General features: G+C 36.2%; 1 protein-coding gene across 2 annotated transcripts in view; it reads right to left on the bottom strand.

Moving 5' to 3' along the window:
* LOC150084409 (ras-related protein Rab-20-like) overlaps positions 1-12,468 on the bottom strand; it is a 258,891-nt gene that overhangs the window by 219,802 nt on the left and 26,621 nt on the right. Inside the window, exon 2 of one of the 2 annotated variants that reach the window (XM_090376049.1) lies at positions 2,231-2,364. The exons of the other annotated variant lie outside the window; for it this stretch is intronic. Coding sequence (XP_090232175.1) covers positions 2,231-2,274 — 44 coding nt within the window. The 5' untranslated portion in view covers positions 2,275-2,364. The remainder of the gene's footprint in view (positions 1-2,230; positions 2,365-12,468) is intronic. 2 annotated transcript variants of the gene reach the window in all.

Here is a 12,468-nt window from a genome sequence, read left to right as displayed (position 1 = left end):
AAATTGGTCAATGTCTTGTCCCTTACTGACTGGAGTAAGCAAGAGAGAAACCCACCAAGGGGACAAAATTGCCAGAGAATGATCACAGTTCTAAATTTTGAGAGAAAGAGAGAGAGCGAGCAGTTGTTAAAGTTAATATAAGTAAAGTATTTGCTGTTTTTCTTTGCCAAATAATTCTTATAATCTGCCTTAGCATGCCTAACCTGCTTTGGGACTTAGTTATGGACTAGTTCATATCTAGTAGTCCATAGCCTTATCACCTGATAATTTATATGCATCCCATGCATTTTTCTTCTCGGCCACAAGTGCCATCAGTTCATCAGACATCCATTTTAAGCCTAAGCCAGTTATTTTCAGTTGGTAACATCAGTTGGTCCCATTGTATAGAATTTAAAAACTGCGAGACCAGTGTAGTCTACCTTATGAAAGTAAAAGCCTTTCCCTTTACCCTTGACAGTAGTTATGTCTAAGTAAATTCAACATCAATACACTGCCACTGAGTGGGTTTTTTACCTGCTGATTCTTAAGGCAAAAACCATTGCTGATAATCAGATCAAGAGTATTGATTCCTCTTTTTTCCTCCCTAACATGCTGCTGTCAAAAACAGTCATCCAATAAATTCAATATCAGGTAAATTAAAATCCCCAATTATAAGACAGATTTACTGGCCCACTATTTCTTTGTATAGTTATTTGTTATACTCATCACTTATTATTCCTATAACACATTCCTACTCTCATCGCTGTTTTTTTTCCCCAGTGCTTATCTTACACTCTGAAAAATTTTCTGTTCTTCCAGTTACTACAATGATCCCACTGCACTTCTGATCATATTTCAAAACTTTCCTTCACATAATGACCTGGGATCATAGGTGTTATAAGATTATATATGCACACATTAAAATTACTTTTCACTGTTCGTGTTTTGTCAGAATTCAACTGGCATAACTAACAAATCAAACCTAGAAGAGTACTGTAGCTAGAGCTTTTGCCACCCGGGGCGATCGCTGAGTTTGCCATCCCTCTCAATACACACCAAAAATACTACAAAAAGTCAAAATGATGTATAGGGAAATAAATTAAAAAACACTGATTATTTTTGAAGTAAAACTTTAATTTCAACATCCTAAAATGTTATTTTTGCGTATAACTAAGGCCATCCTGTTGATGGCCTTAGTTATACGCAAAATTAGAAGAAAAAAAAAAAAAAAAACACAATACGATTTCGCAAATGTGTACTGACTGTGCAGCGCTGCTGCTGAGACGCAGCCACCGCTGTATAAACAATAAACCAATTGCCATGCGTTTTGTTTTATTTTTAAGAATTTGAATTATAGTATGATGTGGAAATGTAACAGTTTTTTTTATATTTTATTTATTTTAGTTGTAAGTATAGTTGTTTTGTGTCTCACATGAAAAGTGTCACCAGGGGCAAACTGTCGCCCACCCCCCCTAGCTACACCACTGACCCAGAATGCATTCAAGGTGGGCTGAGATTTAACAATATTTATATGCTAGCCTGACAAACTAATCAAGTTTATAAATAAAATAGTTATCAAGTTGGGACTTCACACCTTGCATATTTATACTCAAGTAATTCATAACAAAGCTTCAAGCATATGAGAGTTATAAAACATTAAAGTGCATAAAGTGGTAAAAGCCTACCTTTGTAAGCAGCCAAAAAAAAAAAAGCAAAAACAAATTAAGCCTTCACTGATGATGCTTAGCTGCCAACCAACAGAGGACAAATAATCTCTCTTATGGAACACACTACAAATATATAGCAATATACTCCTCACACTTAACGTGCTTAGCAAATGGAATTATTTATTTTTTTGATGTAAATATTGAGAAAATTTGTGAGTTGCTTCACATCATGAGTTATAGTAGTAATAGTATTTGCCATATATTGCAAAGAAGCCACAGGCTTTTGCTGCACTGGCAATATCTAATGCATTTTGTAGCACACTTTGTTCCTGGCTACATAAAGAAATGAGGTTTTGGCCACTTCATTCACTTTAATTTTGGCACAATTTTATTAAGATATTTAAGTAGTCACTACCACTAATCCTTAATATATTGACTGTATGTTACTTCAATGAAAACTTTAAATAAATTTATACTCAAAATTCTCTCTCTTGGGAAGAACAAACATTTCTTTTTTAATGCGATATCTTCTTATGAATAATTTTGTGTGGTTTCAATTTCATAATAATAAATAAAACACTTACATTGGGTTTCTTGTGGATGAGTGAACTTTTGAAGGTACCAGCATATCACATAATTTTCTAAAACAAGCTCAACTGAAGTAACAGTTCTACATCTAGTTCTTATCTGTTTGTTTTGTATGGGATACAGGCCATGACTGCAAAAGAGAGAGAAAGAGAGACAGACTGACTGTAAGCAAGAATTACACAGAAACTGAAAGAGGTTTAGTTGTTTCCTCACCTATGAGAAAGCAAACATTCCCAGTAACATTAACTTTATTCCTAATATTGGAGATAGTTCAGAAATCATGAAACATTAAAATTCATCTTTCAGTATTTGCCACCAAAAATTTTTTGTGCTGACAGATGTTGTCTCAAACTCTTTTTAAGGACAACACTTAGAGAAACATACATTATTCCCAAGATAATTATTTCAACTATTTTCTTAGTCGTAAATTGGCAGAAGACATAAGATGCTTATAATATCATGAATATTGAAATTCCTTACATTCAAAAACAATATCTAGTCATACTTTGTCTTGGAATAACTATCATGGACATTTTAAGGGAGCAGTTCAACAGCACTAAAATCATCTTATTTTATTAGTGAGCAGATACAGAAAGGACCCTTTGGGTAATGTTCTACCTTCCAGGTAAATACTCGCATAACATTTCCAGTAAGATTACAAAAATATCATCCGGGAAGTATTTTTAGGTTGCAAAGTTGAAAAATTAGGTTTTATTGTGGTTTTAAATTCTCACAAATAGCCAACTTTGAATTATCAACAAGTTGATGTGTATCAAACCACTTTCAAATAAAGAGTGTTCATGAAGGGGAGAATACTGCTATTTAATTAAAAGAACACTCATCTTTAAATAAATTTTAATGGACTAGTATTATTTATATAGCTCAATAAACAATAGCCTGTTGATAACACAATTTTTACCTCTGAATAATGATAAAAAATTTAAGCATTTTTAACATTATGAAAATGAAACCAAAATCTTCCTCTTCCCATCATAGTTTTCTTGAAAACTCACTTTATTTCTTTGAAAAAGTCAAAATAGCAGACACTGTGCCACTCCTCAACAAAGAATTTGCCAAACAAAAACAAATGCTGCAAGAACAGCTCATATGGTTCTGTCAATGTTATATAGGGACTTTGCCAGCAAGATAAGAGGTGGTTATGGTGAATCATTCTATTGTATAAAGCAATGGTTAGGCTACATCTAGAATATACTGCATACAGGTTTATAAACATTTCAGGTAGGGCATGGATCTGTTGGAAAGGGTGGAGATAAAGCAAATTAGATTAGTGGGGGGAAAACAAAAATATACTAAGTAAATGCTGATGGCTTCTTTATTTTTTATCATTTAACACACAAGGGGGCATACATTTAAAGTGAAAAAAAATGGTTACAGATTAGATGTGCAGAATTTGCAATCAACCAAAGGGTAGTTGATTGATGAAATTCCTTCCAGTTAGTGTTGTGGAGGTGGATTGTTTGAGTACATTTAAGGGAGATTTGGCCAAGTTATTGGAAGGGATTGAAAATTAAGTTAGTTTTGTTTTTTAAACTGGTGCTGTATAAGCTTCACCAATACTACTTATTACCATCATATTACCAATACTAATTTTTCCACAGAATTAAAAAAAGGCGAGTAACATAAGCCAAGTTATCAGCAGTTGATCACAACACTAACAGGATCCATATTAATGATTATTAATCAGATGGAATGTTCCAAGACAGCATAAAAGCTGGTGGTGGATTTCTCAACTGCTTTGCAAAGAGGTGAGCAAGAGCAATAGTTGAAGATGCAACAGCTGAAGAAATGCAGTTATTTGGTTTTTAGGAGCATTAGCAACTACGGCCATACTGCTCCGTGAGGAAATGCAGTAACTGGAAGAGAAGAATTTGTCTCCTTTTTTTCAGTAATTGGCTGAATACAAGTAATTTCCATGCAGAACGAAAAATACCAGTGGAATAACAGCATCCCAGGGGCTCACGTGTGGTAAGTATGGGCTTGGCACACCCAGGGTCCTGAGCTGGATACCATCATTGGTGCAGCATAAGCCTCAGGCTTCCTTGTACCATATGGCTAGTAGTAATAATAATGCAACACAAAACAGGAGTAAAACGAGTGAGGAAACACCATTAGGACTTATCAAAAATATTCAAAATCTTTGTCTTTCTGTCACAAAAATGGGGGGGGGCACTGAATAAATATATAATAGGAAGGGAGTTATCAAGAGGAAGATGCTAATAAGCATGTCTCAACAAATTTCTATGAAATCTAGGCATCATCTGCAGCAAGTCACCTCCATCTGCAGGTGGAGGAGACAAAATTTCATTCTGGAACAGCCAAGGCAATCTTTAGAAATTTGGACCCAAGCTAATAGCATGATGCGCCCTCTCTCACTAAAAATACAAATTTTTAGTGCGTCATACTAAATATTTAATTTTAGAAGTAAATATAGATTTTGTTGTTTATAAATAAAAATATAAATTCTTATAAAAACAGAAAATATAAAAAAAAAACAATACAGGAAGGCACCCTAAAAAGTTGGCACTCCTAAGCTATAGCCCATTCAGCCCAACAGTACTTGGCACAGCGGTTACAGAAAACTTCACTCCTCATGGAACATGTTGAGATGAAAATACTCTAGTTTACCTTGCTTGCTTGTTAGTGTTAAACCCATATAATGCTGACTTCCTAAAGTAGACATATCAATCAGTCTCCTGCTATGATATTGGAAAGTCCATTGATAATTAAACTTTGAAAATTAAAAAGCTTTGAAATTTCTTTGTGATTAACTTTTATGTATGTTTCATTATAAATGATAAATTATTATCAGTATATCAAAGCAACACAAATCTAAAAACCACAAGAAATGATAAACTGACAGGGCACCCCTAAGTTGTGAAACACCCACCTTAATCATTGTGCATGCAAAGTTCCCATAGGTAAACAGTATAACGTTTTCACAAACGCAATCAGATATTTATTTATTTAAATATTTATTCTTTACCTGATCAATTAAATGAATAAATGCTGTCGCTAAGTTAGAGTTGCTATCTTTTAGCAATCTGACCCAAAGATAATTTGGGGGGGGTATAGGAAGGTAAGTTGTGAAAGCTACCCTCTAAATTTTTCCCCTAATTACAATAACTAAAAAATTGTGTTAATTGATATTTATTACGAAAAGCATTACAAGAGGACTTCTTTTGTGATAAGTATTCACTTACATTTTTAATTTCCAGTTTTGGACCTTATCAACGGTGTAGTTTAAACACTGCAGTACACTGAAAGGACAGAATTGATGCGATACCCGGTTCCTGGGCAATGCTATCACCCCTCTCACTAGTGGAACCCACTGCTTGGCAGGTATATAGGTACAATGCATTACTGCATTCATGTAGATGGTAATTCGATGTCAATATGGATAAATGTTGCAAGTTAACAGGAATGATAGAAAGAGGAATGATAGTGGGTGCCAGATGCATGGGCCACTAACGCAGAGATGGTACAGAAATTACACTATCCTTGTTTGACAGTATCAAGAGTGTATTGGGAATACGGTATTTACGGAATAACATCTCATCGCTGTGGGCGGAGAAAGGTGTGGATGAATGTGTGTGTGTCTCATTGTTTCAGCCAAGTGGAGAGTGATGTTGGCACAAATCACTGCTGAACTTCAACAAGGGAGGTGCCAGAAACGTCTCCACAAAGACCATCAGGCGATCGTTAGCTGCAATAGGTTATGGGAGCCGCCGACCCACCACAGTCCCATTGCTAACACCACAACACAGAGGACTCTACGCCTTAACTGGGCAAAAGAACATTAGCACTGGACCTTGTATGATTGGAGACTGGTCTTCTGATCCGATGATTCCTGTTTCCAGTTATTTCGAGTGGACGGGAGAGTGCATATCTGGCAGAAACTTCATGAAGCTATGCACCTGTCATGTTAACAAGGAACTGTTCAGGCAGATGGATGGTCGGTAATGGTCTGGGGCGTGTTCAACTGGCACACACATTGGGACCTCTGGTATGTCTAGCTGCATCTCTATCCTCGCAGACCATCTGCATCCCTTCATAGTCATTGTGCACCCACAGGGCAATGGACTCCTCCAGCAGGATAATGCACCTCCCCACAGAGCCATGGTGACTAGAACATGGTTCGAAGAGCATTCCGCAGATTTTTACCACCATGGAGTGGCCTCCCCATTCAATAACCCTGTGGAGCATCTTTGTAATGCAGTGGAAAGGTCCATTCAAGCTTTGGATCCTCCACCCCGAATGCAAAGGAATTACAGACAGTGGTGCAGCAAGCATGGATGGAAATACATATGGAATGCTTCTGTGAACTAGTGGACTCAATGCCTTGCTATGTGACTGCCCTTATCCAGACAAAAAGGGGCCTACCCATTACTAGGTAGGTATCCCATGATTGCTGTCCACTCTGTGTATATGACAATATATTAAATACTTTTGCAATTTATATGAATTCTAGGAAAAACCATATAATATACAAGAATATCACATTCAGCTCAAAATGAAATGGATTATTTATTTTTTCTCTAGATGAACTAGAGAAATGACATCAAAACCCCAGAACACAAATATATGATTAAATCCACAGAGATGGAGGCTTCCTATTGCATGTTCTAAGAGTCCCCCTTACTATGCTTCATTGTTGAAAATTGTGCCAATCCTTGGTATGATACAGACATTGGTTATCATAAAAAAAAAAAAAAAAAAACCTCCCAGTTCAAGCACAGCACCACTAGATCTATCTGTAAAATACTAGTCTCTGAAGGGTGGGTGGAGAGATAGATAGATATTCTGAGACCTGCTAATAAATTAGCTTTATCTTCACATGAAGATGTAATAGAGATATCAAGAAGTAACAAAGGTATAAGTATAGATGGACAAAAGTTGTAGGTAATATCCTCGGCAAGAGACCAGAAGGCTCAACTACTATACTAGTTAGATGCTGAGTCTTCAGTACTAGAGAGACCACCTGTTATCAGATGAGACTTTTAAGTCCTGAAACAAATTGTCATTGTAGTGTTTCCTTAGATAAGCCATGATCCAGTTATCAAGGAGTAGCTGTAAAACAGAAAGTTGCAGCTTTGAGCCAACATTCTGCCATGAAAATTGCATGGACCTGCCAAACATTTTTGTAACATTCTTTTCTTGGTGCTCTAACCTATACTTAGATTATTTTTCAGATAACTTAGATTTTAAATTAATTTGGATTTATTAGTAATGCTATACAACTGTTGCAATCTTCAATGTAGACAGTGAATGAAACTTGTCATCTGGATGCAAACCAAGGGTAATATGTTAAATTCTTATCCTGAACAGCCTTGGCACATTTTTTGCATAAGGAAAGTGTTTGGAGTGGTATGAAGAACAAAAGATTTCAATCCTACAAGAATAGTATCAATGATGGTATGAGCAAATATTTTGATCTGAAAATTTAAAACAATAATTCAACCAAGATAAATAGTAACAAATCATACAAACCATCCCATTTTGCAATCGCATAATGCCAAATGAGATGAGAGGGAAAAAAACCACAAGTCAATGGCTCTGCTGGAGAAGACCATCCCAAGTTTGGATCGAGGTACTTACAAGACAACTAATTAACTATATATTTAGAAAGGTGAAGAGAGAGATCAAAACTGTTAGGTATGTGGTTAAAATTATCTGGAATTTCGTAGGTAAATGAGTGAAGTGTGAAAGGTGATTAGTAATAGCAAAAGCCTCAACATCTCTAACAGCTGGATTCTTATTTAGTTATTATTATTATTATTTTATTTATTTTTTTATAAATCAAAATCACTTGTATAAACAACTAATTGTAAGATTCCTCTGGCTTTCTGTGTAAGGAATCACTATTGTATAAAATTTATGTTAATAAAGAATCTTATTATTATTATGTAGTTAGAAATTGAAACCAATTAATCATGAGAGCATTAAAATCACCAAGGGAAATTACTCCACAGTTAGGAAAGTTAGATTGGAATAAGTCAAGAGGTTGGTTGAGTGATCTGTCAAGCTGAAAGAGCAATACAGAGCCAAAAATCAATACAACAGAATGGGGTAAAGAGGTTTTGAACCAAAGGAGATCAAAATGCAGAGTCCAGATTAGGAAGTTTCTGACAAGGAATATCTGCGTAGACATGTACATAAGTTTCACTGCCATAGCAAAAAGGAATCAGGATGAATAATTAGGCCATTAAATGAGATAAGCAGTGGCTAGGGCAACCAATAACTACAAGACCTGTAAGAAAAAGTAGATGGATTATCACTTATGTTTCATGTCAGAGAAAGTAAATGATGGAAATCAAGATTAAATTTGAGACCACATATTTTTGAAATGGATTACATTTTTTTTTATAGGATTATTTCTTTTTGCTGATCAGTTTATTCGATTTGTTTGACCATCCATGATGCAATAATGTAGATGATATAAAAGTTCAGGAAGATGGCATACACACAGAAAATTATACCAAGCTACTTAATACAGCAGTACCCTCCAACACATAAATACAACTGATACAACAGAAGATGGCAGAGTAGAAGGGAAAAATAATACATTACCTGATCTGGTTTCTGGTTAACAGTTTTTTTAAAGAAATTATTTTGATTTTATTTCTGACAAACTAGCAGTATTACACCATATCATAACGTCTCCTACCATTAAGTATTTCCTTATGTCACACAGAGTTGGCTATTCCTCGGTCTTGCAGATGCCTGACCTCTTCCTCTGCTTACATTGATTTGCACCTGGGTGATCACCTCCAGGAATACTAGGTATTCATAAACACATCTTTTACACGAAAAGATCCATTTCCTTTCATGCCGATAAATGAAATTGTATATATTCCATAAGTTTCATAACATAAAGACCTTTGGGTGACAAGTAGAAGTGTCTTTTGAACACAAAATTAAGCTCTAAGGGATTCTGGATACTCAGACAGAATCAAATACACGTCAAAATACCAGTATAATTAAAATTGCATAAACATATTCCTAATTCTTATAAAGATGAATAGAGCAATTATATTGAATTTTTTACTTATATTTAATTATTTGTGAATTATTCACAAATAATTCCATACAAGCAAATATCAGTTTCCAACTTTAAATAGTCCTCTCATCATTCCATATTGGTTTATCAAGTGGTAAATGACAAACAAAACTAGACATATCGTATTCCATAAGCATCCTATGTTACCTTCAAAAACTGTAGGGAGTTACCGATGCAATAATTTGCAGTGCACACAACTCAGACTGTTGACTGCAGCAATTAGCATTTCAAACAGAAGTTTTAGAATATTACAAAACAAATTAAACAGCAGCTGATATTAATTAGCTACTATTAGGAGTAATGTGCTCAAATCCTCTCAGTAGCCATAGAGTAGAATACATGTATAGAAAGTTTTTGATATTACTTACCTTAAATAACGCCTCAAAACAAAAAGACTTTAGGTTGTGAGTGAAGGTACCACAAGTATGAATTTGCAAGTGACCATTCCAGACTGCATGTTGGATGATTTAAATAATAAACACTATCTATGATGCATAGATAACACAATTGTCAAAGTAAAGTATGATTTTCATCCATTTTAAACACAATGTGCATTTGTGGTCCTGCTGACACCATCTGATCTGTTTCAAATGTGCCAAAAGTGGTTCTGAAATACATGGAGTTATTAAGAAAGGAAAATGCCAGAAGTTTATCACACTGTAACAGGGTACTTAATGATTTTTTAAAACTGTCAGTAAAGTAGAGGAGAAATTGTTGAATTTAAACATAAGGCACCTGGGACAGATGAGATCTATCCAGTTATATTAAAGGAGGTGGCAAAGGAAGTGAGCAAACCCTTAGCCATATTATGAGAGAATCCTTGGACTCGGAGGAAGTCCCCACAGACTGGAGATGTGCAAATGTATCCCCAATTCACAAAGGTGGATCTAAGGGTGACACGAATAATTAGACAGTTAGTTTAACTTCTGTTACAGAAAAAAAATAATGGAGTCACTGGTTAAAGATCCATTGCGGGATCATCTAGACAAGACTGTAGTAATAATTCAGACACGGCATGGGTTTGTTAAGGGAAAGTTATCTGACAAATTTGATTGGATACTATGATATGGTTACAAAGGAAAGATGCAAAAAAAATAATTTTGATATCATATACTTGGATTTCAGGAAAGCTTTTGACACTGTTGCACATAGAATACTACTGTACAAATTGGAGCAGTATGGTATTAATGGTAAGTCCCTACAATGGATAAAAGAGTGGTTGAGTGAGAGAAGACAGATTGGTAATCAATGGACGCTGTTCTTCGTGGAGTCCCCCAGGGTTCAGTGTTGGACCCGCTGTTGTTTCGTATATTTATCAATGATATTGATGAATGTATATCAGGCTTAATGTCGAAGTTTGCAGATGATACGAAAGTTGGCCCACAGCTTGGTTTGGTTTTTAATGGCACATTGGCAGCTAAGGCCATAATGCACCAAGTCAAATTTAAAAGGCTACTAAACATTTTAGTAGCCTAGGCTACCACATCAAGCAATTAACTATTATGTAAAAGAAAGGTATAAAGTAAAAGCATGTAAAGTATAGAACTTATACATTTGTATACAAATTAATAGATTCTAAAAAGTTAAAACGTCGGACATATTGCCTCTGTCACCTATTATCTGACTGAGTGTAAGTGGTTCAGTCAAATTATTAAAAGCAGTAAAACACAAGCATTGTGCTCCTATAAAAATAGGACTCACGGTTAAAATAACGTTACACATCTCGCACATAGGTGGATCATCCGCCCTCAGCAAATAAGAAAGTGTTAGATGACTATGACCTATGCGGAGCCAAGCAAGAACAACTTCCTCTCTTCGAACCCTGTGTAGACTGGACTGCCATTGCGTAATTACAGGCTTTATGTGATGTAGTTTATTTGTGGCCTGTCCGTGCCAAGAATCTTGCCATTGGAAATATAATTTAGAGCGTATTATTTGCCTATAGTCTGTATAGGGGACTGACAGGCAATGATTATCCAGGGAAATGGCTGATTTGGCAGCGGTATCAGCTAATTCATTTCCCCAGATCCAATTGTGGCTTGGGATCCAGCAAAAGCGAATATCAAATTCTAATTGCACGAGAGAAAGAATCTGCTGGATCCTGGACAGGACCGGATGAGGGATATACCTCGCCAATACTAGAGCCTGTAACACGCTTAATGAATCACAATAAATCATATACCTCTGGTAATCGTGATTTTTAATGTGATCTAGGGCTGTTTCTATTGCACGCAACTCTGCAGTATAAATGCTAGTTTCTTGTGGGATCTTACTGGATAATGTTTTGTGAGGGAACACAACAGCAGATCCCACATAACATTAACTTTGAGCCATCTGTATAGACTGGCAGAAAGTCAGAATACTGCTGTCTATGTGATGCAAAGTGTTGCTGGAAGACAGATGTAGTAGCCTTCTCCCAGATCTTAAGGGAGAAGTCACAAGTTGGAAAATAGGCATGCCAAGGTGGAAGGAATTGCCTGGGTAACGTTGTCTACCATTCATGTCTAGTTCATTCAACAGCCCTTGACTCCGAATACCAAAAGGTTTGTTGGCAGTCCGACGGGTGTAGTAGAGGGTTTTCTCCGCATGGCTCGAAAACGAATGCCCATGTGGGATGATCGGGCAGGGATTTCAATTTGGAGGCGTACTGAAAGGACAACTGCTTACATCTAAGATCTAGAGAGGGTTCATTAGCTTCAACGTAAAGGCTTTGGACAGGAGATGTGCGAAATGCTCTGGTGGTTGTCCGCATGGCCTGAGGGTGGATTGGATCTAACCACTGACGTACACTATCTCTAGCAGATCCATAAACCCGAGACCCATAATCGAGTTTGTAACTGATAAGTGCTTGGTAAAGACGAAGAAGGGTAATACGATCTGCACCCCATGAAGTTGACGAAAGGGCACGAAGGATGTTAAGCCCTTTAACACACCTTGTCCTAAGCTGACGAATATGTTGTAAAAATGTAAGCTTCTTGTCGAAAATAAGTCCAAGGAATTTAAATTCTGCTACAACTGGGATGTTGTTTTGCCCAAGCCAAGTCAGGATGAAGATTACATTTGCGACAGAAGTGTACACAGTCTTCTGTGATCAAAATCTGAACCCATTAGCCAAAGACCAAGCTGTAAGATGATCAATGGTTTTCTACAGTTGCC

The sequence above is a fragment of the Mastigoproctus giganteus genome, chromosome 6 (assembly GCF_048544385.1).
Source record: "Mastigoproctus giganteus isolate SK-2022 chromosome 6, ASM4854438v1, whole genome shotgun sequence".
NCBI lineage: Eukaryota > Metazoa > Arthropoda > Arachnida > Uropygi > Thelyphonidae > Mastigoproctus > Mastigoproctus giganteus.
Note: the sequence above shows the minus strand (reverse complement) of the source record. Positions and strands in the feature narration are given on the sequence as shown.